The 27,842-nt window shown below is 39.8% G+C and overlaps 1 protein-coding gene across 5 annotated transcripts in view; it reads right to left on the bottom strand.

Moving 5' to 3' along the window:
- Window positions 1–27,842, bottom strand: part of galnt3 (UDP-N-acetyl-alpha-D-galactosamine:polypeptide N-acetylgalactosaminyltransferase 3 (GalNAc-T3)) — an 85,204-nt gene that overhangs the window by 9,077 nt on the left and 48,285 nt on the right. For all 5 annotated transcript variants that reach the window (XM_043693910.1, XM_043693905.1, XM_043693908.1 and 2 more), the window contains exons 6-7: window positions 23,558–23,675; window positions 14,107–14,307 (exon numbers count right to left, since the gene is read on the bottom strand). In XM_043693910.1, coding sequence (XP_043549845.1) covers window positions 14,107–14,307; window positions 23,558–23,675 — 319 coding nt within the window. The remainder of the gene's footprint in view (window positions 1–14,106; window positions 14,308–23,557; window positions 23,676–27,842) is intronic.

Here is a 27,842-nt window from a genome sequence, read left to right as displayed (position 1 = left end):
ATTGGCTGCCCCAGAGAGTGGGGAGGGGGGCAGGCTGGGGGTGGGTTTGGATGGGGTTGGGGGCAGACGGGGGAGCAGGGGCTAGTCGGTGCCTAGTCTCCTGACCAGGGAGCGGACTTAGCAAGTGTTCGCTGTGTCAATTCCATGAACTGATGGGGGGCGGGGGGAGGGGCAGGGCTTCAGCAATGCTGCAGGTCCCTTACACACAAATGTGTCTCTGCTCAGAAACAAACCCTGAGGGAACAAGGCAGGCAGAGCGAGGAAAAGGAAACTTGAGAAAACTCAGAGCCCCAGAGGACAGGCTAATTAATCTATTTATCTGAACAAAATAGTGCCCGCCCATCTTATTCGCATAATTGGAGTTCCTCTGTATTTGAGTTCTGTTTCAAAATGTTACTTTAAGATGAAGTTCCTTGGACTACAAATCTCTCCAGATCCCTGGAAATACAAAGGTAGTAATAGTTAAGTTGCAAAATTGGATGAAATGAAGTAATTAAGGATGGAGACTGGTGGCAGAAGACAAAAAAAAAATAATAGGTTGAAACTACAATTGAGGTCAAAATGCACTTTAGTGAGAAGGATGTTTAGATGAGAGCACTAAACTGATAACTTTCTCTTGGTGAAGTTTGTATCTTTGTCTTTCTTTTTAAGAAAGACTGAATTGGTAATCAAGCCACTACCTGGGCATCGTGACTGTACACAGAGATAAGTAAAACCTCATAGATCATTTGATAAGATCGCATGTGAGTCCAGAATGTGTGACATGGTCTTGGGATACCGATGCAAGTGTGCAAAAGTGAATGTTACCTTGGAGGTAACAAACATGAGGGAATACCTGTTTAAAAAAAAATACACTGAAGAACTGGTGTCAGACATGTACACCTACTTGATAAAAGGATTAGTGTGGCCTTGAAGAGTACAAAAACAGTTTAAACACTACAACACTAACATACAATCCATAGAGAAACTGACATTAAAACAATGAAAGTTTTAGTGAAAGGGGTGTAAAAATAATTACAATCAAAATAAAAAAAATGTGATTGGCTATTATGTCAAAATGTTACAGAAATGAAAGAATATCAACTCTGAGAAGAGTAATAGTGGACTGAATGAAGGGGCCTAGTGGATGACATATGAATGCCACACCTTGAGCGTTTGTATGATGCACGTAGTCGTGTTTAAACCAGTAGGTGAAATTGTAATCTATTAGGACAGTTGGTGTATGTGAAAGAAGGCTGAACTAAGACTCAGGTGGTGTAGGAGTGTAAAGGAACCTCAGGGAAAATAAAAGGCTGAAGGTAAAGTCTGATGAACATTAGAGCTATATTGTTTGATACCATGTACAGAAGAACCTTGATTATCCAGCATTTGGTTATCCGAATATCTGATTACCCAGCAAGATTGCAAGGTCCCAATGCTTGACTATGTTATCCAGCATTCAATTATCCCAAATTCGATTAACCGAACAAAATACTCTCCGCGTCTGTCCTTCGGATAATCAAAGTTCCTCTGTATATTGTAGCTCAAAGCGGGTGCTTGCATATTGAGGCAGTTACCACTCAAATGATAAAATCAATCATTATAAAATTGGCAAGGAAGGAAACAGATTGAAGAAATATCCATAAGATGGATACAGATGGAGAGCTGGAGAAATTTTGAGTCCATGTATATTATTTTACTGTTATTGGGTGAGGTGATCTGTGGATCAGGAACTGGAGGATAAAAAAAAGACAAATTAAGGAACCTGAATAGGGAATAGACTGAATTTTAGAGCAAATTATGTAATTAGATTAACTGAACCATTATTGGGAATGAGAGAAAAGTTATTTTTGAAGGGATAAGACAAGCCTTAGGGCTATTTAACTATTGCAGGAACTTTGTAGAAAATTACAGCAAACTAGCTGGACTGCTGCAAGACCTTTTTGGAAGCCAAGTGTTGTGGGCAATCAGCAAGCCAAATGAGGAGTTGCTTTGTTGCTAGGAGACAAGCATGTGGGAGTAGTTAAAGACAAAAGAAACAATCCAGCAAGCTACGTTAATCAGGAAGGAGAGATATATGATTGTAACCCGCTCATGGAGCAGGAAGGAGAGAGACAGAGTTGAGTTAAGGTAGAGCCATTAGAGGGGCCAGATGTGAAATGCACGTTTGTAGATGGGGCGTGGAAGTACGATGATGGTGAAACCCAGACAGGGTGGGCCGTGGCCCATTTGAAAAGGGGAACCTTTGGCAGGAAAGAGGATATCGGGATGTCACCCGGCAGGTGAACTAAAAGCATTGAACTTAGAAGCACTCCCCCCCAGCTAGTACAAAGAGCTAACATGTACGCAGACAGCAAAAATGCCTTTGATGTGGTCCATGACTACATGATGGCATGGGCAAAACGAGGCTATATTATCTCAAGTGGTCATACAATTCAACATGAGACCGTAGTTACGTACCCAATGGCAGTAGTATCTAACATTTAAATGCACAGAAAGATCCAAATGTCAGAAAGGAATCAATTAACAGCCAGCTAGTCTGGCACCCATTCTCTCTCCCGCGCGCAGGTTTTAAGGGCTCTTAGCAGGAATGGGATCCTCAACCCTCTGACAGGAGCTGCAATAGATTTAGGTTGCATGTAAACATATGATAGTTGCCACGCAACTGTCATTAAAGGATATTACTGCTATTAACATAAGCATGAAAACATTAATCCTCTGTGGACTCTTCTCAATTTTGATCCAATTGGAGGCAGACAGGCAAGTGGCAAAATGGGAACTTAACACTGACATCACTTGTTGATTCAATCATGGTCTTGACTGTACAACACTGATGGGATATATTTAGTGGTTAGTCCGTAATGCCATAGCAATAATTAATTTGATGATATGCCCTATTATTACAATTTTTATACTGATGGTTATTTTCATTGCAGTTTTAACCTTCTGGTTTAGGTTACATGCTCTTATTGTACGTTCTCATGTGGCTGTCGGTGATTTGCATCTGCATATTACATACACTCTCAAATATCATTCGGGTGGACTGTATCGGATGGGTTAGCATTGGTAATAATATTTGACAGCTGCATGACCTTGAATAAGCCCTGCGATGGGCAACTCTCATTCCTGTACATGCTGAGGACAGTACAATCAACTTTTTTTTTGTACTTGCTGTTTGTTACACTGTATAAAAGAGAGAGTTTTGTTCAGAGTTGTTGGACTTCTCCAGGATCATGAATGGTGCCCGGAACCAGCCATTAATTGCAGGGTCCCAGACTTATTGCCGTTTTTATCCCCTTCCTTTTCCATTTTTTTATTACTGCTTAATAAGTGTTCATATTTAAGCAAATTGCTGTTGTCGAGTGTTCTCTTAAGTACATTTAACTGAATCCAAAGAACCCCTTGGATACACTTGTGATCCAAGACAAGGTCAAAGTCTAATCACAACATACAGTTGGTATTAAAATATTTTCTTCTGAAAATTAGGAGATTTTCATCACGCACCTAATTCTTGATGAATTTTTACTCAAATCATTGTACTGATCATACTTTTTAATAATGTCCTTGACATTAGTCCAGATCTTCCAGTCTCCAGGTAGCCAATACACCAGAGAATGCCTCTGAAGACCCAAGACACAGCCTCCCTGGGAATTGCCTGGGAAGATTAAACTTATTACGCACCACAGGACCCTATGAATATCTCCAACTTTGACTTACAGCCAGAGATCAAAGTCAAAGATGTGGGAGAGATCCAACTTAAAGCCAACAAAAGCTATATGGATTATCACAATATCTAATGCCTGAATATCTATACAACATGGATGAATTCTTCATTGGGATAAAAAGCAGTCACATAATCATACAGCACAGAAATGGACCCTTCAGTTCAGCTCATCCATGCCAACCAGATATCTTAAATTAACCCAGTCCCATTTTCCAGCAGTTGGCCCATACCCATCTAAACCCTTCCTATTCATATACCCATCCAGATGCCTTTTAAATGTTGCAATTGTCCCAGCCTCCACCAATTCTTCTGGCAGTCCAATCCAAAACTAGTGTCCTAAATCAAAACATACAAAGCTATGAAGATCTGAGGGGTGATTTGGTTGCAATAGACTGATTAGCTTCATTAAAAGGCATGACAGTGGACAGGCAATTATTAATAGCCCATAAATAATGCATGCATTGCAATAATTATACATTGCTTTTGGGTGACTGAACATATTTAAGAAAGAAAGATTTATAGGAGCTAAAAGATGTCATATAGTGTTCAGGAGAGAATGAGTGTATGTCATTGAGGCTTAGCCATAATTGATGAATGGCTGTGTGGGCTTAATGGGCTGAATGATCTACTCTTGTTCCTTTTTTTTATGTTTCTATGTTTATGTTTGTGCCAGCTAAAAAAAAAGCAATCCAAAGAATAATGAATCATATCCAACAGGTCTCTTATGTTTGAAAGATTGATCTCTATAAATTTATTTTTAAACTTTGTAGTAAGGGAATAATAGATATAATTTTGCACTACAGGTCATTCTGCTATAATGAATATTTCATTAACACGAATTCGCTGTAATGTGATTAACAAATTGGGGACACTGTTTCTAAAGCACAAACTTTTAAAACATGTCTTGGCTGTAACACGATTACATCGCCAATGCTTTAAGCACTGTTTCTAAAGGGCAATTTCTTATAATGCGGGGTTGCACCGGAACACAACTATCGTGTATTAGAAGAACTACCCCATATCTTGTCCACCAATGAATACACACAGTGCATAGAGATAAAAGATTCTGGAATCCGAAGTAGACAAATAAAAGGCTGGAAGAACACAGCAAGCCAGGCAGTATCAGGAGCTGGAGAAGTTAATAGTGTGGATATTAACCTTTCTTCAGGGCAACTTTGATCTAGTCCTGAATAGGGTCAATGTCCACAAAGTTGACTTCTCCACCTCCTGATGCTACCTGCCTTGCTGCGTTCTTCCAGCCTTCTGTTTGTCTACATAATGCATACAGACATTAACAAGTGAAAAAATGCCAGTTTCAGAAGTTCAATATTGTCTTTTTTGAGGTGACCTGAATTTTAAAAGTTGATCTGATAGTAGTCAATCTTACTGAGAATATTTTGAAAAAAAATTTATAGTACTCATTTTCAATGCCCAGTATTATATTTGTTTTATTTCCATAACAATATCAGTTCAGCTTCAAAGTCAGAATGAGACTTTTCATATGGAGGAGTGCAGACGTTTGTATGTGGGCAGGGAGTGAAATCCCAGCACAAGCTTGTTAGGAAGCCACCTCCAAACACATTTACATATTAAACTGCACACCTTAAGTTACTTGAAAGCAATCTCTAATTCTGCATTGCTAAAAACAGCGATACACGCAGCACATTGGAAGCCAAACAATCTCCAGATATGCAAATCAAACTAAGAGTTTTGTTCAGCAGATTTACACTACCCCCAATGCCTCTCAACTTCAATTGCTGAGGTGTAGATTTAAGAGGCATTGCAGAGTAAAATGCAAATGTGTCATTAAAATTACCCACACCACAATCAACTATCCACAGAATTAGAGTCACAAAATTGTTACTGTGCAACAGGGATAAGTTGAATTATATTGTCTGCACTGAATAGGTTAACAAGCATTTCCCTTCATGCAATTCTCTTGCCTGTAACAATGTTGCTGTTGCCCATGGCTGAATATGACAAATTGGCTATTAGGGGTTCTCTTTTTAACAGATACAGAAAATCAAAAGAAAGCTTAGCTGATTTAGCATTTCATATAGTTCAACTCATGGTCTTCATAAACATACAACAAAATGCCTCAGTATTCGTAAGATGGGACTGGAATGGAAACAGTAAGACACTGATAAGGCAGCTCAAATGAAAATTCTGACAGAAGATTTCCAATTTTTTATATGAAATAGAAGGGGAAAGCTTGACCTAACTGAGATGAGGCTTTTTTTTAAATTAATTACATATTAGAATAAACACGTTTGCATAAGAATAGAAGTTTAAATTTATTAGATATTGGGAAATTAATTTTTTGAATGCAGTTAGCCTTGGATTCAGAGACTGGCTTTGATAAACACCCTGAAAGAAATCTTTTTCTCCTTCAGAAAGACGAGAACAATATATAAACAATATAACCTCATAGGAGTACCAAGAAACAAATGACATGACAAGGGGAGCAGAAACAATGTTGAAACGGGGTCACTATGACTGGCCAGAACAAACGATTGCCACTTTGTAAGTTAGATAAGAGGGAAGCTGTTCCAGAAATTGTTAGCTTTGTCACAGTATCAGGTTTAACTATGCATAATGTTATATTAGAGGTGATAACAATTGTTACAAATTAATATCCTTTTAATTTTTCTGTACTAAGAGCAGCAGGGATTATGAATTGCATGGCTGAATTTGAAAAGTCATTATTAATAAGTGTACCATGTGACTGGCAAATGTCTACGAAGGGGCATATCAATCGGTGTTGGAATGTGGTCAATAATTATAAGAGCCCAAGAACAGGTGAAAGCGGATCTGGCAAACAACACGAGTTGTTGGGAAGACATAAGGTGGACCATAAAGTTGTCCATCATTGATCAGGTATTCACCAAATTGGATGTGTAGGTCAGAACGAATGTGGCAAGCACTGATAGCAACATTGCATGTAACCATTGTAACGTAGTTAGTATAAATACTTGGGAAAGGTAAAGTATCACTGGATGGGAGCTGTAATTAATGGAGGCAACTGGGCCTCACATGAAAGCCAAATTCAGAGTGGTCTCTGGCCCCTCCAACACATGGTAAAGAAGCTTCAAATAAATATTGATTTGTGCTACTGAATCTGGGACTCTGACTCCTCTTTAAAATCCCTCGCAAACATACTGCACATTGTAGTATTTAACAATGAACAAATTTCCTTTTGAATACATCATTGAATGTGCCTCAGGCAGCACATTCCAAAACCTAGCCAGTGACTGTACCCTCTCATTCTCAATCCTTTCACCAATGAAAACAGTTTCTGTCAATGTATTAAGGGACCTCATGATTTTGAATAGCTCCATCAGATCTCCTTTAAGCCTGCTGTTCACATTGAAAAAGTTAGGCTTGGTACTTCTCGGCATAGACAAGCTTGTCTCATTTTGCAAATGTTTAACGAGAATGTTGGCATTGGAAGGAACCTTTCAAATGTTAATTGGACTCAAAAAATGAGTTAAGAGCATTTATTTGACTTTACATATTTTAGATAGATTTATTGACACTTTCATTTTTTTATTTTATTAGATTCCCTACAGTGTGGAAACAGGCCCTTCGGCCCAACAAGTCTACACTGACCCTCTGAAGAGTAACCCACCCAGACCCATTTCCCTCTGACTAACGTACTAAATCTATGGGCAATTTAGCATGGCTAATTCACCTAACCTGCACATCTTTGGACTGTGGAAGGAAACTGGAGCACCCAGAGGAAACCCATGCAGACACAGGGAGAATGTGCAAACTCCACACAGAGAGTCACCCGAGGCTGGAATAGAACCTGGGACGCTGGTGCTGTAAGGCCACTGAGCCACTGTGTAATGATTGGAATTCTGTGATTTAGACTTGAATATATGAAAGCATGGGTTTTTGAGCCAGTGACATGTAGGTTTTAGGTACGTGTGGAGTTTAATTATTCATTTCAAATTATTTCCATAGACATGGTGACTTTTTTTTTTAAAATGCAAGTTCTTTTTCTTTCCTCCAGCAGTATTATGTTGATCTGTTGATCCAAAGTTTTAAATGTTCGCCCCCCGGAGAAGGCAGCGGTCTTCTTGAATCACAGTGATCCTTGGATTGCAGGGACTCTGCCTTTAGGAGGGAGTTCAAAGTTTGTGAGAAGATTTGTAGCTCGGGTGCTCGTTATTGTGGTTCATGAGCAAAACCAATGTAGTGTACAAAATCCCATGCAAGGACTGCACAAAACACTACATAGGACAAACAGGAAGACAGCCAATGATCTGCATCCATGAACACCAACTAGCCATGAAACGACACAACCAGCTATCCTTAGTAGCCATACACGCAGATGACAAGCAACATTAATTCGACTGGGACAACACTACTATTATAGGACAAGCCAAACAGAGAACAGCCAGGGAATTCCTGGAGGCATGGCACTCATCCACAGATTCAATCAATCAATAAGCACATCAACTTGGACCCAATATACCGACCACTGCAACGGACAGCTGGAACTCACAACTGGAAGCGGCAGATGCAAACCACTACAAATGCCGGAGGAAAGATCACAGAAGCGCTTCACAGGAGGCTCCCAAGCACTGAGGATGTCACCTCGACAGGGGACGAAACATCTGCAACACAAATTCCCAGCTCAGCGAACAGAACCACAACATTTAGGAGGGAGTGCCTACGTTTTGATCTAGCAATGAATGAATAGTACCATGGTTTTAAATCAAGATTGTGAGGGACTCAAAGGATATCTTGCAGATGATCATGTTCCTGTGCCCCTGCTCACCTTGTCATTCTAGACATAGAATCCATGAGTTTGGAAGGTGCTTTTGAATTACTACACTGCATCCTTTAGATATCCACATACTACCACTGACATTTGTTGGCAGTAAAGGGAAGGAATAGTGAAGGTTATGGTTGGGGCCACTTTGTGCTGGGTGATGTTGAGCTTCTTAAGTATTGTTGGAGCTGCACCCATCCAGGCAAGTGAAATGTAATTCATCACACTCCTGACTCATTCTTTGCAGATAATGGTTGATAGGTATTTGGAGACATGAGGTAGATTATTCACTACAGAATTTTTAGCTGTTGATACTTCAATAGTCACAATATTTATATGATAATTCAATTCAGTTTCTGATCACTGGCAATTCAAAAGAATGCGGATTCTGGGGGAGTCAATGATCATGCTGCCATTAATTGTCAAGAGGTAATGATTAGAATCTCTCTTGTTGGAAATAGTTATTGCCTGGCACTTGCGTAGTGTTAACCACCCTAAGCCTGGATATTACCCTAGTGTTGTTGCAAATGAATACAGACTGCTTCAGTATTGGCATCTCAAATAGTGCTTAACATTGGGCTGCCATCTGACCTTATGATAAAAGAAAGATAATTGATAAAGCATTTGAAGATGATTGGAACTCTCTCTCTACCTGACTTAAGTGGGGGCTCTTATAGTGCAGTGACAATGTCCTGACTTCTGAGCCAGCCTGCCCAGATTTTAAGACCTACCTGCCCTAGAATGATTTAACAACATTGCCAAACAGGCTGATTAGAAAATATTGAACCTGAGAAGCTCCTGCAGTGATGTCCTGGGTCTGAGAAAACAGACATCCAACAATAACAAGTTTCCTTTATGCTAAGTATGACTAACTAGCAGAGGGTTTTACCTCAATTTCCATTAACTCCAGTTTTAATGGGGCTCCTGGATGCATTTGCCAGCACCCTGGCCTTTATCCCTCCAAACCCTTCCTACTCATATACCCATCCACATGCCTTTTAAATGTTGTAATTGTACCAGCCTCCACCATTTGTGGGCAGTACGGTGGCACAGTGGTTAGCACTGCTGCCTCACAGCACCAGAGACCCGGGTTCAATTCCCGCCTCAGGCGACTCTGTGTGTGGAGTTTGTACATTCTCCCCGTGTCTGCGTGGGTTTCCTCCGGGTGCTCCGGTTTCCTCCCACAATCTAAAAATGTGTAGGTTAGGTGGATTGGCTATGCTAAATTGCCCGTAGTGTTAGGTGAAGGGGTAAATGTAGGAGAATGGGTCTGGGTGGGTTACGCTTCGACGGGTCAGTGTGGACTTGTTGGGCCGAAGGGATTACTTTCCACACTGTAAGTAATCTAATCTAATTTCCACTGGCAGCTCATCCCATACAGACACCATCCTCTGCGTGAAAGGAGTTACCCCTTAGGTCCCTTTTAAATCTTGCTCCTTGCCCTCTAAACCTATGCCCCATAGTTCTGGACTCCCCCCTCCTCAGGGAAAAGACATTGTCTATTTATCCTATCCATGCCCCTCATGATTTTACAAACCTGTATAAAAATCACCCCTCAGCCTCCAATGCTCCAAGGAAAATAGCCCAAGTCTATTCAGCTTCTGCCTATAGCTCAAACCTTCCAACCTTGGCAACATCCTTGTAAATCTTTTCTGAACCCTTTTAAATTTCCACCAATATCCTTCCAATAGCAGAGAGACCAGAATGGCATGCAGTATTCCAACAATGACCTAACCAATGTCCTGTACAGCCACAATATAACCTCCCAACTTTTACACTCAAAGCACTGATCAATAAAGGCAAGCACACTAAACACCTTCTTCATTATCTTATCTATCTGCGACTCCACTTTCAAGGAACTATTAACCTTCACACCAAGGTCTCTTTGTTCAGCAACACTTCCCAGGACCTTACCATTAAGTTTATAAGTCCCACCACTATTTCCTTTCCAAAATGCAGCACCTCACATTTATCTAAATTAAACTCCACCTACCACTCCATCTAATCAAGATCCTGTTGTTCTCCGAGGCAACCTTCTTCAGTGTCCACTACAACTTCAAATTTGGTGTCATCTACAAACTTACTAACCATACCTATTGTTCATACCCAAATCATTTATATAAATGACAAAAAGCATAGACCTAGCACCAATCCTTGTGGCACACCACTGGTCACAGTCTGAAAAGCATCCCTCCACCACCACTACCCTCAATCTTCTATCTTTGAGTCAGTTCTGTATCCAAATGGCAAGTCCTTACGGTGTTCCACATCATCTAACCAGTCTACCGTGAGGAACCTTGTCGAATGACTTACTGAAGTTCATATAGATCACCGCCACTGATTTGCCCTCAAGTAGTCCTGTGTTGTTCACTAGGTTGATGCCTCAGTTTTAGGTGTCTCTAGTGCTGATTCTGGCATGGCCTCTTATTAAACCATGGTTGATTTTCTAGCTGGATTGTGTTGATGGAGTGGGGACGATACCAAGAGAATACAGACTTGGTTGAATACAATTCCATTGTTGGTGGACCTAGGTGCCCAGAATTTTGTTACTAGATCTGTTTGAAGTCAGTCTCATGTTGTATGATGATAGTGCCACACAACTGATATATATATATCCTCAGTGACAATTGCAATAAAAGGTACGTGAAATGGTCACTTCTACCGATAGTGTCACAGATAGATGTGTTGGTGATGGACTGTTGAAGACAAGGTTTGTGGGCGGCACGGTGGCTAGCACTGCTGCCTCACAGTGCCAGAGACCTGGGTTCAATTCCCAACTCAAGCGACTGACTGTGTGGAGTTTGCACATTCTCCCCGTGTCTGTGTGGGTTTCCTCCGGGTGCTCCGGTTTCCTCCCACAGTCCAAAGATGTGCAGGTCAGGTGAATTGGCCATGCTAAATTGCCTGTAGTGTTAGGTAAAGAGGTAAATATAGGGGTATGGGTGGGTTGCGCTTCGGCGGGTCGGTGTGGACTTGTTGGGCCGAAGGGCCTGTTTCCACACTGTAAGTAATCTAATCTAAATCTTTTCCCTCTGGTCAATTCCCTTGCCATTTGCTATCCCAATCCTCAGGCTTACCATTTCTTTCTTACATCATTTAAAGCCACTTCCTCTGAGGCACTGAGATGAGGTGTTATTCCTTTAAGAAACTGACATGAAGGTTATTTGTTCCTCACCTAAGAAGGATTGTTTGAGAATCACTGGAATTCAATCTCAGGACTGTGGATTCTCAGTTGAGGAATTTATTCAAAATAGGAGATCAATAGATGTTTGGGCAATAAATAAATTAAGGGAATAGGGCAGGGAAGTGGAGTTGATTTAGATTTTCATGATTTTATTTATTGCAAAGCTAATTACACGGGTGGGATAGTGCATGTCTATTTTGCTCCTGGTTCCAATTAGTCTTTTGCTTCTGTGATTGCTTCTTTAACGTGATCATGGCTGATCTTATCCCAGTGGGAGTGAGACCAGGATAAGATCACCCATGATCACATTAAATGGTGGAGTTGTCTTGAAGGACGTTCCTGATGAAGGATTTGTACCCGAAACGTTGACTCTGCTGTTCCTCAGATTATGCCTGACCTGCTGTGCTTTTCGACTCGAAGGGCTAAATTGCCTACTCCCACTCCTAATTTCTATGTTCTGGTTCAGAACTACTTTGCTGATACAATAAAGACAAAGGAAACAATGCTAGAAAGGGGATCTGTAATTTGAAGTGACAAGGAAGCATTCTGTACGTAGGCAATTTCACTTCAGTGCAGAATTTGTAATTCCTCTAAACCTTGCAGCTCTGCATGGAAAATTTCCACTTCTGAATAATAGTCATGCAGCAGAGAATGAAGACACTAAGTAAAAACAGTGACTGCAGATGCTGGAAACCAGATTCTGGATTAGTGGTGCTGGAAGAGCACAGCAGTTCAGGCAGCATCCAAGGAGCAGCGAAATCGACATTTCAGGCAAAAGCCCTTCATCAGGAATAAAGGCAGAAAGCCTGAAGCGTGGAGAGATATGCTAGAGGGTGGGGAGAAAGTAGCATAGAGTACAAAAGGTGAGTGGGGGAGGGGATGAAGGTGATAGGTCGAGGGTGGGGGGAAGGTGGAGTGGATAGGTGGAAAAGAAGATAGGCAGGTAGGACAAGTCATGGGACAGTGCTGAACTGGAAGTTTGGAACTAGGGTGAGGTGGGGGAAGGGTAAATGAGGAAACTGTTGAAGTCCACATTGATGCCCTGGGGTTGAAGTGTTCCGAGGCGGAAGATGAGGCGTTCTTCCTCCAGGTGTATGGTAGGGAACATCTCCAGTACACCTGCACTAATCAACCACACCAGCCTGTGGCCCAACATTTCAACTCCCACTCTGTCAAGGACACGGAGGTCCTGGGCCTCCTTCACCGCCGCTCCCTCACCACCAGACGCCTGGAGGAACAACGCCTCACCTTCCGCCTCAGAACACTTCAACCCCAGGGCATCAATGTGGACTTCAACAGTTTCCTCATTTACCCTCTCTCTTCCCCCCCCCCACCTCACCCTCGTTCTAAACTCCACTGACCTATTGTACTCTATGCCACTCTTCCCCACCCCCACCCTCCTCTAGCTTATCTCTCCACGCTTCAGGCTCTCTGCCTTTATTCCTGATGAAGGGCTTTTGCCCGAAACGACTGTTTTACTGCTCCTCGGATGCTGCCTGAATTGCTGTGCTCTTCCAGCACCACTAATCCAGAATGAAGTCACTAAGCCCATTATTCTTCAGATGGCACTTTTTAAAATAATACTTTGATAGCTTTCTGGTAATATGCATTGTGCAATGTCTGGCGACCATTGTTTGAATTTTTTTTGTATATTATGTCTACTATAGACTCTAAATACTGTAAATACATAGGCTATAAAACAAGTTTTGATGGAATGAAATGATTTGGAAGTGTCCTATCTAAAATCTTAATAAACTGGGGACTCTTGTCTGGGTATTGGTTATAACATTATTAATGTCACGGTATCCTCCAAGCCACATACCATTCTGACTTGGAGATAAATCAGGACTCCTTCAACATTGATGACTCAAAATGCTGGAGGGGTCGATGTAGCACTTAGGGAGTACCATTATTATAAAGACTGTCAGAGTTAAAACTCAAATGGAGATAGGCATTTCAATGGAGACCTCAAACCAATATCATAAGTGAATAAATAAAATAAAAAGTTTAAATATCAAAATGGATTGAGATTAAAACATCATTTAATTATTGATCAACTTTGCGATGCTACAGAATTGAAATATTTGTTGAAAATTCAGGTAACTGAAGTTATGCCCTTCAACTTATAAAGTAAAGGTTCAAATTAGTTTTAAAAAAACACATTCACAATTACAACATGAGCTAAAACTATTAACTTTTTGTGGCAACAATAAAGGTTTTGTTCTATGATGCAAGTTTTGAATTTTATTTCTCAAGCAAAAAATCTAACATATACAAGATATATAGATTTCTTGATATATCCACGTGACCCATTTTATTTGAAAAGTTTCAAACAATTCAAAACACAAAAGTAAAGCTAAATACACTTGATAGACAATCTTTGTAGACTGCTTTCCTGCAGAATAATTCCAGCGTACTTGTTTTAACAATGCCACCAACCTCTTTAGACATCTGCATTGCCTGTTGATTTCGTCTGTAAAATATCTGCTTATAGTCATCCATCCATACTTCCGCCAGACGAACCAAGTTGCGAGCAATGACTTGAGTACCTTTGGGAAATGTATGTGGACTTTTGGTGCGAAAAACATGGCCCACTACAGAACATGGCAGAATTTCCAATTGTCCACCACATAACCAAACCTACCAATAAGAAATAAATACTCTGGTATTAATGAACTTCAAGCAGATTACAGCTTGAACATGATATAGAATAGAAAGTAATGAAAATCATCCATTAATGTATTGCTAAAGTCAGAATAAATTTAATAGAAGGAAGTTTGTACAATCGTTCAAAAAGACAAACGTGAGAACCTCTGCAAGAAATTGAAGTAACAATCACAAAAGTGTCTCTAGAAACCTGCTTGTAGTAAACAATAATATTTCAGTCTAATTTGATAGCAATAAATTACATTGTTCTTCTCCACAACTGAAAATGACCTTTGGTAAACCATGAACTTGACTCCCTTTAAAACAGGAAGATATTGAGGCCAACTTAAATTCGCTGAACACATTGCGTAAAGATCAAGGAACACAAGACACTGAACTGAGAAGTTACGTTTATCTGGACTGGTCAAGTTATCTTTGTCCAGGATTTGAGTTACCTCTGTGAATAACCTTCAAGATTCATTGTCAACTGTTGTCTGATTATGATTGTGTCCTACTGTTATTGCGTTCTACTATTATTGGATCCATTTAGATTAAGTTGTAATTTTAATGCTGAGTGAAAGGCCAAATCAAAAATTAACATTGCCACCCAGATGTAAAAAGATCAATTTAGCACACCACAAACAAATGATTAGTTCAATCACTCAAGTCAATTTGAACATTTTATTTTAATAGCTGTTCTTCTGTAACTTCACAAATTTAAGACAAACATGAGGAAGAAAAAGGCTTATATTAGGATGAGATGTGAATGCTCAGTTAGAGTGCTTGAGAGTTCTACGTTAGCCAGGAAAGACCTAAAGAGAGAGCCAAGGAGAACCAGGAGGGGGCATGAGAAAGTGTTGGCAGATAGGATCAAGGAAAACCATAAGAGGTTTCTATAGGTATATCAGGAATAAAAGAATGATTAGAGAAAGATTAGGACCAATCAAGGACAGTATGGGAAGTTGTACTTGGAGTCCGGGGAGATAGGGGAAGTGCTAAATTAGTATTTTTTCATCAGTATTCACACTGGAAAAAGACAATGTCGTCAAGAAGAATACATGAGATATAGGCTAGTAGACTAAACTGGATTGAGGTTCACAAGGAGGTGTTAGCAATTCCGGCAAGTGTGAAAATAGATAAGTCCCCTGGTCCATATGGAATTTAACCCAGGATTCTCTGGGAAGCAAGGGAAGGGTTTGCAGTGCCTTTGGCTCTGATTTTTATGCCATTATTGTCTACAGAAATAGTGTCAGAAGATTGGAGGTTGCAAATGTTGTCCCCTTTTTCAAGAAAGGGAATAGAGACAACCCTGGTAATTATAGACTAGTAAGCCTTACTTAGGTGTGGGCAAAGTGTTGGAAAATATTATAAGAGATAGGATTTGTAATCATCTAGTGAGTAATAAGTTGAGTAGGGATAGTCAACACGGTTTTGAGAGGGGTTGGTTGTGCCTCACAAACCTTATTGAGTTCTTTGAGAAGGTCACCAAATTAGGTGGTTGGGGAAAAGTGGTTGAGGTGGCATGTAAGAAAGGCAATTGATCAAGTGCCCCATAGTAGGCTACTGCACAAAATACAGAGGCACGGGAGTGAGGGTGATTTAGCAGTTTGGATCAGAAATTGGCGAGCTGAAAGAAGACAAATGGGAAATGTCCATCCTGGAATTCAGTTACTGGTGGTACCACAAGGATCTGTTTTGGGGCCACTGCGGTTTGTAATTTTTATAAAGGACTTAGATGAGGGCATAGAAGGATGGATTAGTAAATTTGTGGATGATACGAAGGTCAATGGAGTTGTAGACAGTGCTGAAGTATGTTGCAGTTACAGAGGGACATAGATAAGCTGCAGAGCTGGGCCAAGAGGTGGCAAATGCAGTTTAATGTGGAAAAGTGTGAGGTGGTTCTCTTTGGAAGGAGCAACAGGAATAAAAGAAAGAGTACTGGGCTAATGGTAAGATTGTTGGTAGAGTAGATAAGCAGAGATCTCTGTGTCCATGTACATAGATCCCTGAAAGTTGCTACCTAGGTTCTTAGGATTGTTAAGAAGGCATACAATGTGTTAGCTTTTATTGGTAGAGGGATTGAGTTTCAGAGCCACGGAGGTAATACTGCAGCTGTACAAACTCTGGTGAGGCCTCACTTGGAATATTGTGTACAGTCCTGGTCACCGCATTATAGGAAGGATGCAGAAGTATTGGAAAGGATGCAGAGGAGATTTACCAAGATGTTGCCTGGTTTGGAGGTAAGGTCTTATGAGGAAAGGGATTTGAGGCTATCCTCATTAGAGAGAAGGTTGAGACATGACTTAATAGAGACATACGATAATCAGAGGGTTAGATAGGGTGGGCAGTGAGAGAGTGTTTTTCCCCCCTTGGATGGTGATGGCTAGCACAAGGGGACATAGCTTTAAGTTGAGGGGTGATAGGTATAGGACGGATGTCAGAAGGTAATTTTTTTTTACTCAGTAGGTGGTGTATGGAATGCACTGCCTACAACAGTAGTAGACTCGCCAACTTTAAAGGGCAATGAAATGGTCATTGGATAAACATATGGGTGAAAATGGAATAGTGTAGGACAGACAGGCTTCAGATTGGTTCCACAGGTCGGCGCAACAATGAGGGCCGAAGGACCTGTACTGCGCTGTTATATGTTCTAGGAATTGGTTAATATTCAAAACATTGAAATGATTAACTCAGGTATTAATTATATAACTTCAACTTATGTTGGCACAATTTAGAGAACCAAGTAGTTGCATTTACAAATGAAATCCATTCAGCATCTCCAGCATGGCATTTGTAAATGGACAATACCATACAAAGTCAACATTTTTAGCCCTGACTCAATATAAGCGAATATAAAACTTTCTATCCAAAATCATAATTTTGTCTTAAGTTAAATTCTTACTTCATGACTACATAGCAGAAATAACGCATAAGACATCCTATACATAATCGATACTTGATCATTGATTTGATACCATGTACCATTACTCTGCTAGACAGTTTTAGAATGGATAGTGGGATATTTAATACACATGCCTTGAAATGCTTTGCTTGTATACTGTGATCTGTTGTGTGAAACTCTGATCCAAGGCACTGAATAATTAAAAATAATGTTCATGGTTTTATTAAATCAAACAATGGAAAATTTTAAAGTAATTCATTTTTTTCAAAAACAAACTGACATTACACCTGTTACTACTTTTGCCCAATGAACAGATGGAACATCATTTCGATGTAGAAGCTTCCTCCACTGCTTGGGTTAATATGTACAGGATGTCTCATGCATTCACAAGCCACTGAATTTCCTGATTCATGTCTGGCCAGTACATAGACCTATGTGCTTGCTATTTTGTATATTCAATATCCTAGTGTCACTGATGTAATGTAGACATATGTGTAATGCTTTTAATATGAGAACTTGTCTACTCTTGAAGTGATTTGCAAATACCATTTTTTTTCCTCTGTACAGACAAAATGAAATAATTTTCTCACACTTCTTTGATATTCTCAAGCTATCCATGGATAAATTTTTCACACTTCTTGCAGTTGCTCATCTTGAGCAGTTGCCGATTGTAATTCTTTGTAATGGCTGTGGCTAAAGAATATCTTCAGTTACGTAGTCAAGAACATCAATGTGCAGGTCAATAGGAATACATCAGCTTTTGTATGGGCTGGATTATCTGCTGTGTCTCGGACATAATCAATCATTTTAGTGACAATGCAAAACGTTTACAATGATGTTGCATGGAAACGCTGCAAATCAATGGAGAACTACCAAAACTGAACTGGGCAAAGAATGCCAGTTAGAAATGCTTGGATACCAGCAAAGGTTTCTAAAATATCCAACCATTATGGTAGAACAATGTTTGGCACAATAAATCATGCACACACAAAATGAGGAAGAACACCAATGAACATGCAAAAATAAAATGAAAGCAACCAGCAGTAAGACATCTAAACGAGTGCAACAAGGAACAACACACCTCTCTCCAAACAGGTATATAATCAACATATCAGCATGAATGATCAAACTTCTGAAGCATTATACTCAAGTTGGAAATGCCAGCCTTGCAAACTTTGTCTTAGTATAATCAAGCATACACCTATTTGAAATAGGTATTTTATGTTTGAAATAAAAAGTGGGGGCTCTCACGAGATGTCAGTATACTTTTAGGACTTATGCATATGCCATCACTCTATCACTGCATGTGACCTTTGGCCATAAAGGAATTATAATCAAGGTTAGAGTGGTGCTGGAAAAGCACAGCAGGTCAATCAGCATCCAAGAAGCAGGAAAGTCTATGTTTCGGGACAAAAGCCCCTCGGGGCTTTTTCGGTAACGTCAATTTTCCTGCTCCTCGGATGCTGCCTGACCTGCTGTGCTTTTCCAGCACCACACTAATCTTGACTCTAATCTCCAGCATCTGCAGTACCCACTTCTGTCAAAAAGGAACTATACCCCATCTTACCTCAGTTCACAAGAAGCATGTTCTTCTGTTATAACCCAAAATGTTAATTTTAGCCCAGACACTTATTACAACTAATTATGGATGTAGGTTTGCTCGCTGAGCTGGAAGGTTCATTTCCAGACATTTCATCAACCTGCTAGGTAACATCTTCAGTGGGCCTCAGGCGAAGCACTGCTGAAAATACCTACTTTCTACATTTGGGTTTCTTTGGGTTGGTGATGTAATTTCCTGTGGTGATGATATTTCCTGTGGTGAAGTCACTTCCTGTTCATTTTCTCAGGGTGTTGTAGATGGTGTCTAACTCAATGTCTTTGTTGACAGAGTTCCGGTTGGAATGCCAAGCTTCTAGGAATCCTCATGCATGTCTTTGTTTGGCTTGTCCTTAGATGGATGTGTTGTCCCAATTGAAGTGGTGTCCTTCCTCATCCGTATGTAAGGATACTAGTGTGGGGTCATTTTGTTTGTGACTAGGTGGTGTTCATATATCCTGGTGGCTAGTTTTCTGCCTGTTTGTCCAATGTAGTGTTTGTTACAGTCCTTGCATGGTATTTTGTAAGTGACATTAGTTTTGTTTGTTGTCTGTATAGGGTCTTTAATGAACTCTATCAACAAACACATCGAATTAGACCCCATCTACCACCCCATGAGAAAAGGAACAAGAAGTGACTTCACCACAGGATCTATCACCACAGGAAATTACATCACCAACCCAAAGAAACCCAAACATATAAATAGAAAGCAGGAATTTTCAGCAGTGCTTCGCCTGAGGCCCACTGAAGATGTTACCTGGCAGGGTGACGAAATGTCTGGAAATGAACCTTCCAGCTCAGCGAGCAAACCTACATCCAAAACCTCAATCTAAGCTACAAATCTTCTCAAAACTCGCTAATAACTATGTACAAGTATTACATAAAAGTTTGGTGGGTTTTTAAATAGCATGATATCCATATGCAAACAAACTGGATTGCTATTAAACTTAAATTGATAGTCACATATTAGATTAAAGTTAGAAAATACTTGAAGTGATAATATTACATACAAAAAAACTTAAAATCTTATTTTCACAAACTGGCATCAATTCCCCTCACTGGGTTTGACATTAGTGTACTGATTTTATTAGGATTTAAACGTTATCAGCAAAAGTATTGAAATCTCTTTTCTCAATTCCTATCAGGAAATATAAGCAATAACTAGGAATCAAATCTGATCCTGGCTATTCAGTGACACAGAATCAGATATTGTGCAACTTCTTCATATCATTTCACTCTATGGTGCATTTCAGAAGCCACACCTGAACAGGAACTAATCCACCTACTTCAGTTTCTATAACATCATGGCCCTACCCTATTCCCGCCCTAAACAATAATAAACTAGTACCCACACCTTTAGCTTCTAAGTTTCCTCAATCACCAGCCTACGTGAACATCAGCCTTGTCCAACATTGCCATCTAATTCCAAAGCTGTTCACCCACAAAATAGCTTAGTTTACCTATCCAACTCATTCCATTCTGCTGTCCTCTCAATCTGTACTGGTTGCCCACATCCAAAAAATATTCATTTCATTAATCAACTTCTATTTTCAAAAAACCTCAATACTCTCAAACTAACCTACATGAAATCTTATCCATTCCAAATCCTGAACTTGCATCTTTTATTCTCTCAACGTTTGGTTTACTGACTATTTTACCTTCCCTTCACAACATTATTGATAAGTTTTACACTGTGATCTTTGCAGTATAGAATGGTCTTTCAATCATTAACTTAGCTACCGACCTTCGGTGCTTTCAAAAGCCTTCTTAACAATTGTATTTTGCAAGTACACTTGTAATCAACTTTTCTGATTGCTTTTTGATATCTCCTTTCAAAGATATTTTAAACACTGTTGCAGCTAGCTGATCAGTCATGTCATGTCAGCTCTCAAACACCTGTCAAATTCCAGTTCCTTACTCTTTGATAAATATTTGGAAAGTAAACTATATTTATGTATTTTCTTTGCATACCATTATAGGACTAATGTTAAAGTGCTGTATATGTTTATGAAGACGGTTTTAAGTTACATGGAGTGGCAGTGCAAAACCAATAATACAACAGATTATAATCCTCTGTATAGGTGCCTGACAATATTTAACACAGCAAATCACAATGTTCTAAAACAGTCACTCTACTTCAGCAGTTATTCAGCTAAACTGAAACTTTAACCTCTAAAAACAGATTGGCATAGAATACATTTCAATTGCAGTTATATTTAGTTATGCATTCAATACTGAAATCCACAAAAGCAGTAAAATTAAACTTTGAAAGTCATTGTGCATTTCTGCTTTTCCATCCTTATGTGGAAAAAAATGCCGACTGAACAAACCAAAATAAATGAAGAAGGTCCATAATTAAAATAAACCTCTGCATTTCCTACATAACATTTGAGTACACTTTCAAAAGTATTTATTGGCTGTGGAGTATTTTGAGACCACCTGTGGTCTTGGAAAGCATGATAAAAATTCAAATCATTCAAGTATTCATTTTTATTTACAAATTAATTAGATGGCCCAAATGGTTGACATTTTTGTGTTTAATTGGGTAGCTGTGCAAATCATCCACTTGCTAGTGAGATGCTCAGTGTGGCCATCTTACCGTGCTCAAATTTCAACTGTTACTAACTAAACATAGTACCAATAATAAATGATATAGAAAAATCCAGTACAGCCTAAACACACAACTTGAAAACGCAACTGGCTAAGAGTAAAATCAGGAGGGCAAACGGGGACATGAGATAGCTTTGGCAAAAAGGGTTAAGGAGAAGCCAAAAGGGTTTTACAAATACATTGAGGCAAAAGGATAACTAGGGAGAGTTTAGGGCCCCTCAAATATCAACAAGGCGGCCCTTGTGGAGCCGCAGAAGATGGGGGAGATACTAAACGAGTATTTTGCGTCAGTATTTACTGTCGAAAAGGACATGGGAGATATAGAATGTAGGGAGATAGATGGTGACATCTTGGAAAATGTCCATACTACAGAGGAGGAAGTGCTGAATGTCTTGAAACACACAAAATGGATAAATCCCCAGGACCTGATCAGGTGTACCCAGAACTCTGTGGGAAGCTAGGCAAGTGATTGCTGGGCCTCTTGCTGAAATATTTGCATCAATAGTCACAGGTGAGGTGCCGGAAGACTGAAGGTTGGCTAATGTGGTGCTACTGTTTAAGAAAGGTGGTAAGGACAAGCCAGGAAACTATAGACCAGTGAGCCTGACGTCAATGGTGGGCAGGTTGTTGGAGGGAATCCTGAGGGACAGGATGTACATGTATTTGGAAAGGCAAGGACTGATTAGGGAGAGTCAACATGGCTTTATGTGGGAAATCATGTCTCACAAACTTGATTGACTTTTTCTGAAGAAGTAACAAAGAGGATTGAGGAGGGCAGAGTGGTTGACGTGATCTAAATGGACTTCAAAAAGGCATTCGACAAGGTTCCCCATAGGAGTCTGGTTAGCAAGATTAGATCTCATGGAATACAGGGAGAACTAGCCACTTGGATATTGAACTGGTTCAAAGGTAGAAGATAGAGGGTGGTGGTGGAGGGTTATTTTTCAGACTGGATGACTGTGACCAGTGGAGTGCCACAAGGATCAGTGCTGGGTCCACTACTTTTCAGCATTTATATAAATGATTTGGATGTGAGCATAAGAGGTATAGTTAGCAAGTTTGCAGATGACACTAAAATTGGAGGTGTAGTGGAAAGTGAAAAAGGTTACCTCAGTTTGCAATGGGAGCTTGATCAGATGGGCCAATGGGCTGAGAAGTGGCAGATGGAGTTTAATTTAGATAAATGTGAGGTGCTGCATTTTGGAAAAACAAACCTTAACAGGACTTATACACTTAAAGGTAGGTCCTAGGGAATGTTGCTGAACAAAGAGACCTTGGAGTGCAGGTTCATAGCTCCTTGAAAGTGGAGTCACAGGTAGATAGGATACTGAAGAAAGTGTTTGGTATGCTTTCCTTTATTGGTCAGAGTATCGAGTACAGGAGTTGGGAGGTCATGTTGCAGCAGTACAGGACATTGGTTAGGCCACTGTTTGAATATCGCATTAATTCTGGTCTCCTTCCTGTCGGAAAGATGTTGCAAAACTTGAAAGGGTTCAGAAAATATTTACAAGGATGTTGCCAGGGTTGGAGAATTCGAGCTTTGGGGAGAGGTTGAATACGCTGGGGCTGTTTTCCCTGGAGCAGAGGCTGAGGGGTGATCTTATAGAGGTTTATAAAATTATGGAGGGGCATGGATAGGATAAATAGACAGTCTCTTCTCTGGGATGGGGGAGTCCAGAACTAGAGGGCATAGGTTTAGGGCAAGAGAGGGGAAAGATATGAAAGAGACTTAAAGGGCAACTTTTTCACGCAGAGGGTGTATGTGTATGCAATGAGCTGCCAGAGGAAGTGGTGAAGGCTGGTACAATTGCAACATTTATAAGGCATTTGGGTGGGTATAGGAATAGGAAGGGTTTGGAGAGATATGGGCCAGATGCTGGCAGGTGGGACTAGATTGGATTGGGATATCTTGTTGGCGCGGACAAGTTGGACTGAAGTGTCTGTTTCCATGTTGTACATCTCTATGACTCTATAACACAAATGTCAGCAAACTGATTTTAAAAATTACTTGTTTTAAATGACAGTATGTTCATAGATTAAAAATTAGTGAAGCTTTTAATCTGGATTAAAATCAGAATGAAATTTGCATAAATAATATTAACAACAAAAACAAAAGAAAAAAGCACGAGAACTTACCCTGAAAGACATTTCTATATTTTCACCACCCCAAATTTCCATCTGGTCATCATAACTGCCTATGAATTCAAAATATTGTTTAGAGATAGCAAACAGTCCACCAGCAAATGTTGGCGATCTGCAAAATTAAATAAGTACAATATATTAGGTTTCTTTTGAGACATGAAGCTTATTTTGCTGAAATTCTTAGTCTTTATTGCAAAGGAAAAAGTCAATAAAAATGGCTAGTTTCTTTGTTGTGAACTTAGAACCATTATGATTGCACAGGCTATAAATAACTAATTAAGGCAGCATTTCTGTGCAAAATGCAGGTTGCCGTTCTCTTTGGACTGCCATATTTCCTGTCATGATAGTACACCCAAATGATTTAAAAGAGAAATATTTTGATATAATATTACACATCATCTGCCATGCAGATGAATCAGTTGGGAGATGACATCAAAGGGAACAGTAGCAAAGCAGTAACATTGCAGAACTAATCATCTAGATGACTGGAGCATTCATCCAAAGACAGAGTACAAATTTACTCATAGCTCCTGTGGAACATAAAATGTAATAAATAAGAATCTAAAACATGATGTGAGTAATAATATTATTATTATTAATAATGAAACTACCTAATTGTCATCCATATTCAACTGATCAACTAAACTCTCTTTAGGAAAGGAAATCTATCATCCTTATCTAGTCTGGCCTAAATGTGACTCCAGATCTACAATAGCATGGTTTGTTCTCAGCAGCCATCTGGAATCATTTTGCAAGCCAGTGTAGCTAAATCATGACAGAGTTGAACAAGAATGAAGCCAGACGTCACCCAGCATCAGTCAAGGTATTAAGAATGGCAAAAACACACCCTGCCAAGTCCACCTCACCAACAAAGACTTGTATTAAAATTAAAAGAACTGTCCACAGACTGCTGGCATCCAAAAATTGAGGACAAGAATATAATTAAGGTTAGCTTAGTGTAAGTTACAGTAGTGTAGTTAAAATTACCTTAAGCTTTATTAATAGGCAAGGTGCCAGATTACATGCAAAAGACAGCAAAGTAAACGATTCATAGGATGAAGTATCCTTATTTGCTGAATGTGGTTATTTAAACTGGCATTTTACATTATCATACCAGGGACTAAAGAATTAATTTTATTTTGCTGACAATTGCTGTACAAAATGTTAACTTGGTTTGTTGTAACGAAGATAATCTCCAGTTTTGTCAAGCATAGGAAAGGAACTGGTGACTACAGATGCTTTCACAGCCAAGACTGATCATCTCTATGAATCGCTAATATCTGTGTACAATTTTGTATTATTTTAAGTATATAGTGTAATAAAACAAGTAAAAGGACATTAGAGTTTGTAGTTTTCTTCAGAGCATGTTGTTGTCTGGCCATTGTTTTTCTTATCAGCAAGAAACACTAGCATACACCTGATAACCAGAGTAACTATACAACAGCCTGACACCATCATTCCTACTGAATCATATCTTGCAATTTGCATTCCAGATTCCTCCATTGCTATTCTTCGATATACTCTGTCCCACTGGGAGGACTGACCCAGCAGAAGTACTGGAGCAGATCTTAGGAACAGCCCTGGGGAGTCCTGAACATTAACTCCAGATACTATGAACAAGCAGATTGCTGGAAAGGTCAGGTAAGCTTTTCCAACTTGTCGACTCAGTACTTTCCATGGACTCAGGTACATTTTTAACTTAATATTTCAAGAAGCCCACCAATATGGGTCATTAGTATTTAAAATGCCTGTCCTTATGTGACTGAAATCAGAGTTTGCCAATAGTTTGAATATACAATTTCAGGATTTTAAGTCAATTACTGTTTGACCTCCAGAGGGAAAGCAAGATTCCAGCCTGAGACTGAAAGCAGTCAGCCCTTGCACTACATTTGCGAGGTTGCTGGCTAGAAAGCAGCTTACACTTTTCCTGCAAAGAGGAATACTGTTGGGCTTAGTTCATCGAGGAAACCACTATTGGATACCAACCTAGAGGGATTTGAAACCAACCCAAGCCAACGTTTTTAATACCTCTATATTTAATAAACTTTGTAATTTAAAATATTTTCTCCCATCCTCAAGCAAGAGAGTGGAATAGCAAAGTAATTATCCATATTTTGATCATTGATAATGCATGTCACCTTTTATTTAATTTCAAAATTTTACACGTGTTTATTTCACTAATTGGAATCCGAAAAACAGAACACGTTTCAGCCTACCTTATTAGAGGGACAGGAGTAAAAAGGATTTTAAAAAAGGAATAAATCAAACAGTACCTTTATGTCTCAGTATAAAAGGGCAAAACAATCATAACTAATGTCCATCCCCATTCTCCGTTGTTCATGAAAATATAATGTTATTTAGTGTGATGGTCAACAGTGGATGTGGTACTCTCATCCTGAACTTTCAAGCTAAAGAGGATCATTACACTGAAGTAACCATTTTTTTTTTCTTAAAAAACAGGTTTAAACTATCTCACTTCTTAATGAGAAACTGTTTTAGAGGTCTAGCTTCAACCAGGATTTCTGCCAATACTGAACTGGAACCAAAAACCTTCATGTGATAGTTTTACCTCAAAGCCAAAGGAAAATTCTGGATCTTTGTGACTGAAACCCAATGCAATATACTGCTTACTTTGGATACTCTTACAAACTGTCCCAGTGTAAACTTAAACTTAGAATTGGAAATGTAAACAAATTCTATTAGCCTTCTCAGTATTTCTCGCTGAGTTTTGTTTTCTTTAACAAATCATGCCTTCAGAAAGCCTTACAACTTAAATTAAACCCCTTAATATCTCTCTCACACACACAACTTTTTCTCTCTCTCCTATCCCCCCTCCCCACCTCCATCATTCATTCACAGGATTAAGGCATCACTGTCCAGACCAGCATTTAATGCCCATGCTAAATTGCCCCAGAAGGCAATTAAGAATCAAGCACATTGCTGTGGGTCTGGAGTCACATGTAGGCTAGACCAAGTAAGGATGGCAGTTTCCTTCCCTAAAGGACATTAGTGAATCAGATGGGTTTTTCCCAAAATCAATAACGGTCATCATTAGACTCTTAATTCCAATATTTATTGAATTCAAATTCCAATATGCCATGGTGCTATCTGAACCCTGGTCCCCAGAAAGTTCTGGATCTCTGGGTTAACAGTCCAGTGATAACACCATGAGACCAGCACTTCCTCCGTCCCACATGTCTAATTCAAACTCCAAACTCTAAAAATGATTTTAAAGTAGACATTACATCACAGAATATAGAAAGAAATAAACAAAACTTTTTTTTAAGGCAGGACAAAGCAGTTTGTGGATGATACAAAACTCAGGCTCACTTGGCAGTAGAGGGCTTCAAAATTGTTTCAGACAAACAAAAGGGGATGGAGGGATGGAGGGAGACAGTGAGGAAGACAAAGGCACAGACTGTGAATCAATTCTGGAAGTGTCAGTGCAGTGCAGAATGGAGCTGACATTTGGGTATTGTAGTTGCTTTCAGCTTGGCAGGAAAGAGAAGCTCCCAAATACAGGACAGATACCACTTCTCCGGGAGCACATGCACCACCTCCACCCTGCCACTCACAGCTTGTTGGATCCCACTAGCCAGATATGGCTGGCTCAGGGCAGGACACTGAGGGATTTGTCCTGCTCATGAGCTGGTGTCAGCTGCTTTGCCTAGGTCATGGCCAACTCTTCAGAGAAGGCACAAAGACTGCACAAGACAACCTCGGAGCTCCTGGTGATAGCACCACTGAGTAATGTCGCATAGAAGTGTGGGTGTTACTGGCTGGGCCAGCATTTACTATTGTCCTTAGTTGCCCCTTGAGAAGATGGTGTAGTCCATGTGCTGGAGATAGACCTACAATGTCCTCAGGGATGGAATTCCAAGAGTTTGATCCAATGACCCAATCTACTGAACTTTTCCTTATAAGACAGTCCCTCCATGTTCCCTGAGATCAGCAGTGTGCCCCTTCTCTGGACCGCCGCCAGTATCAGTCTTCGAGAAGGAGCTGGAAACTGCTCACAGGATTCCACCTGACTGGGTCTCATTTATGTTGGATAGTTTGAGCAGCCAATACTTACAGGGTGTGGGTATCTATTCTCCCTCTGTGTCAGAACCCTGAGTGAGGGGCCCAGTTAAAATAGATAAGGAAAAATAGATTTCTGATAGCAAAGAGATTGCACTTCAACCAAGTTCTTAAACACGTTCACTAAAGAATTAGAAAGGAAATCAGGAAACGTTTTTCACCTAGAGTATGGTGGAAGTTGAAACCTGAACCACAGTGA

This window comes from Chiloscyllium plagiosum, chromosome 7, assembly GCF_004010195.1.
Source record: "Chiloscyllium plagiosum isolate BGI_BamShark_2017 chromosome 7, ASM401019v2, whole genome shotgun sequence".
NCBI lineage: Eukaryota > Metazoa > Chordata > Chondrichthyes > Orectolobiformes > Hemiscylliidae > Chiloscyllium > Chiloscyllium plagiosum.
The sequence above is the reverse complement of the archived record's forward strand: the minus strand, read 5'-3'. Positions and strand labels throughout refer to the sequence as shown.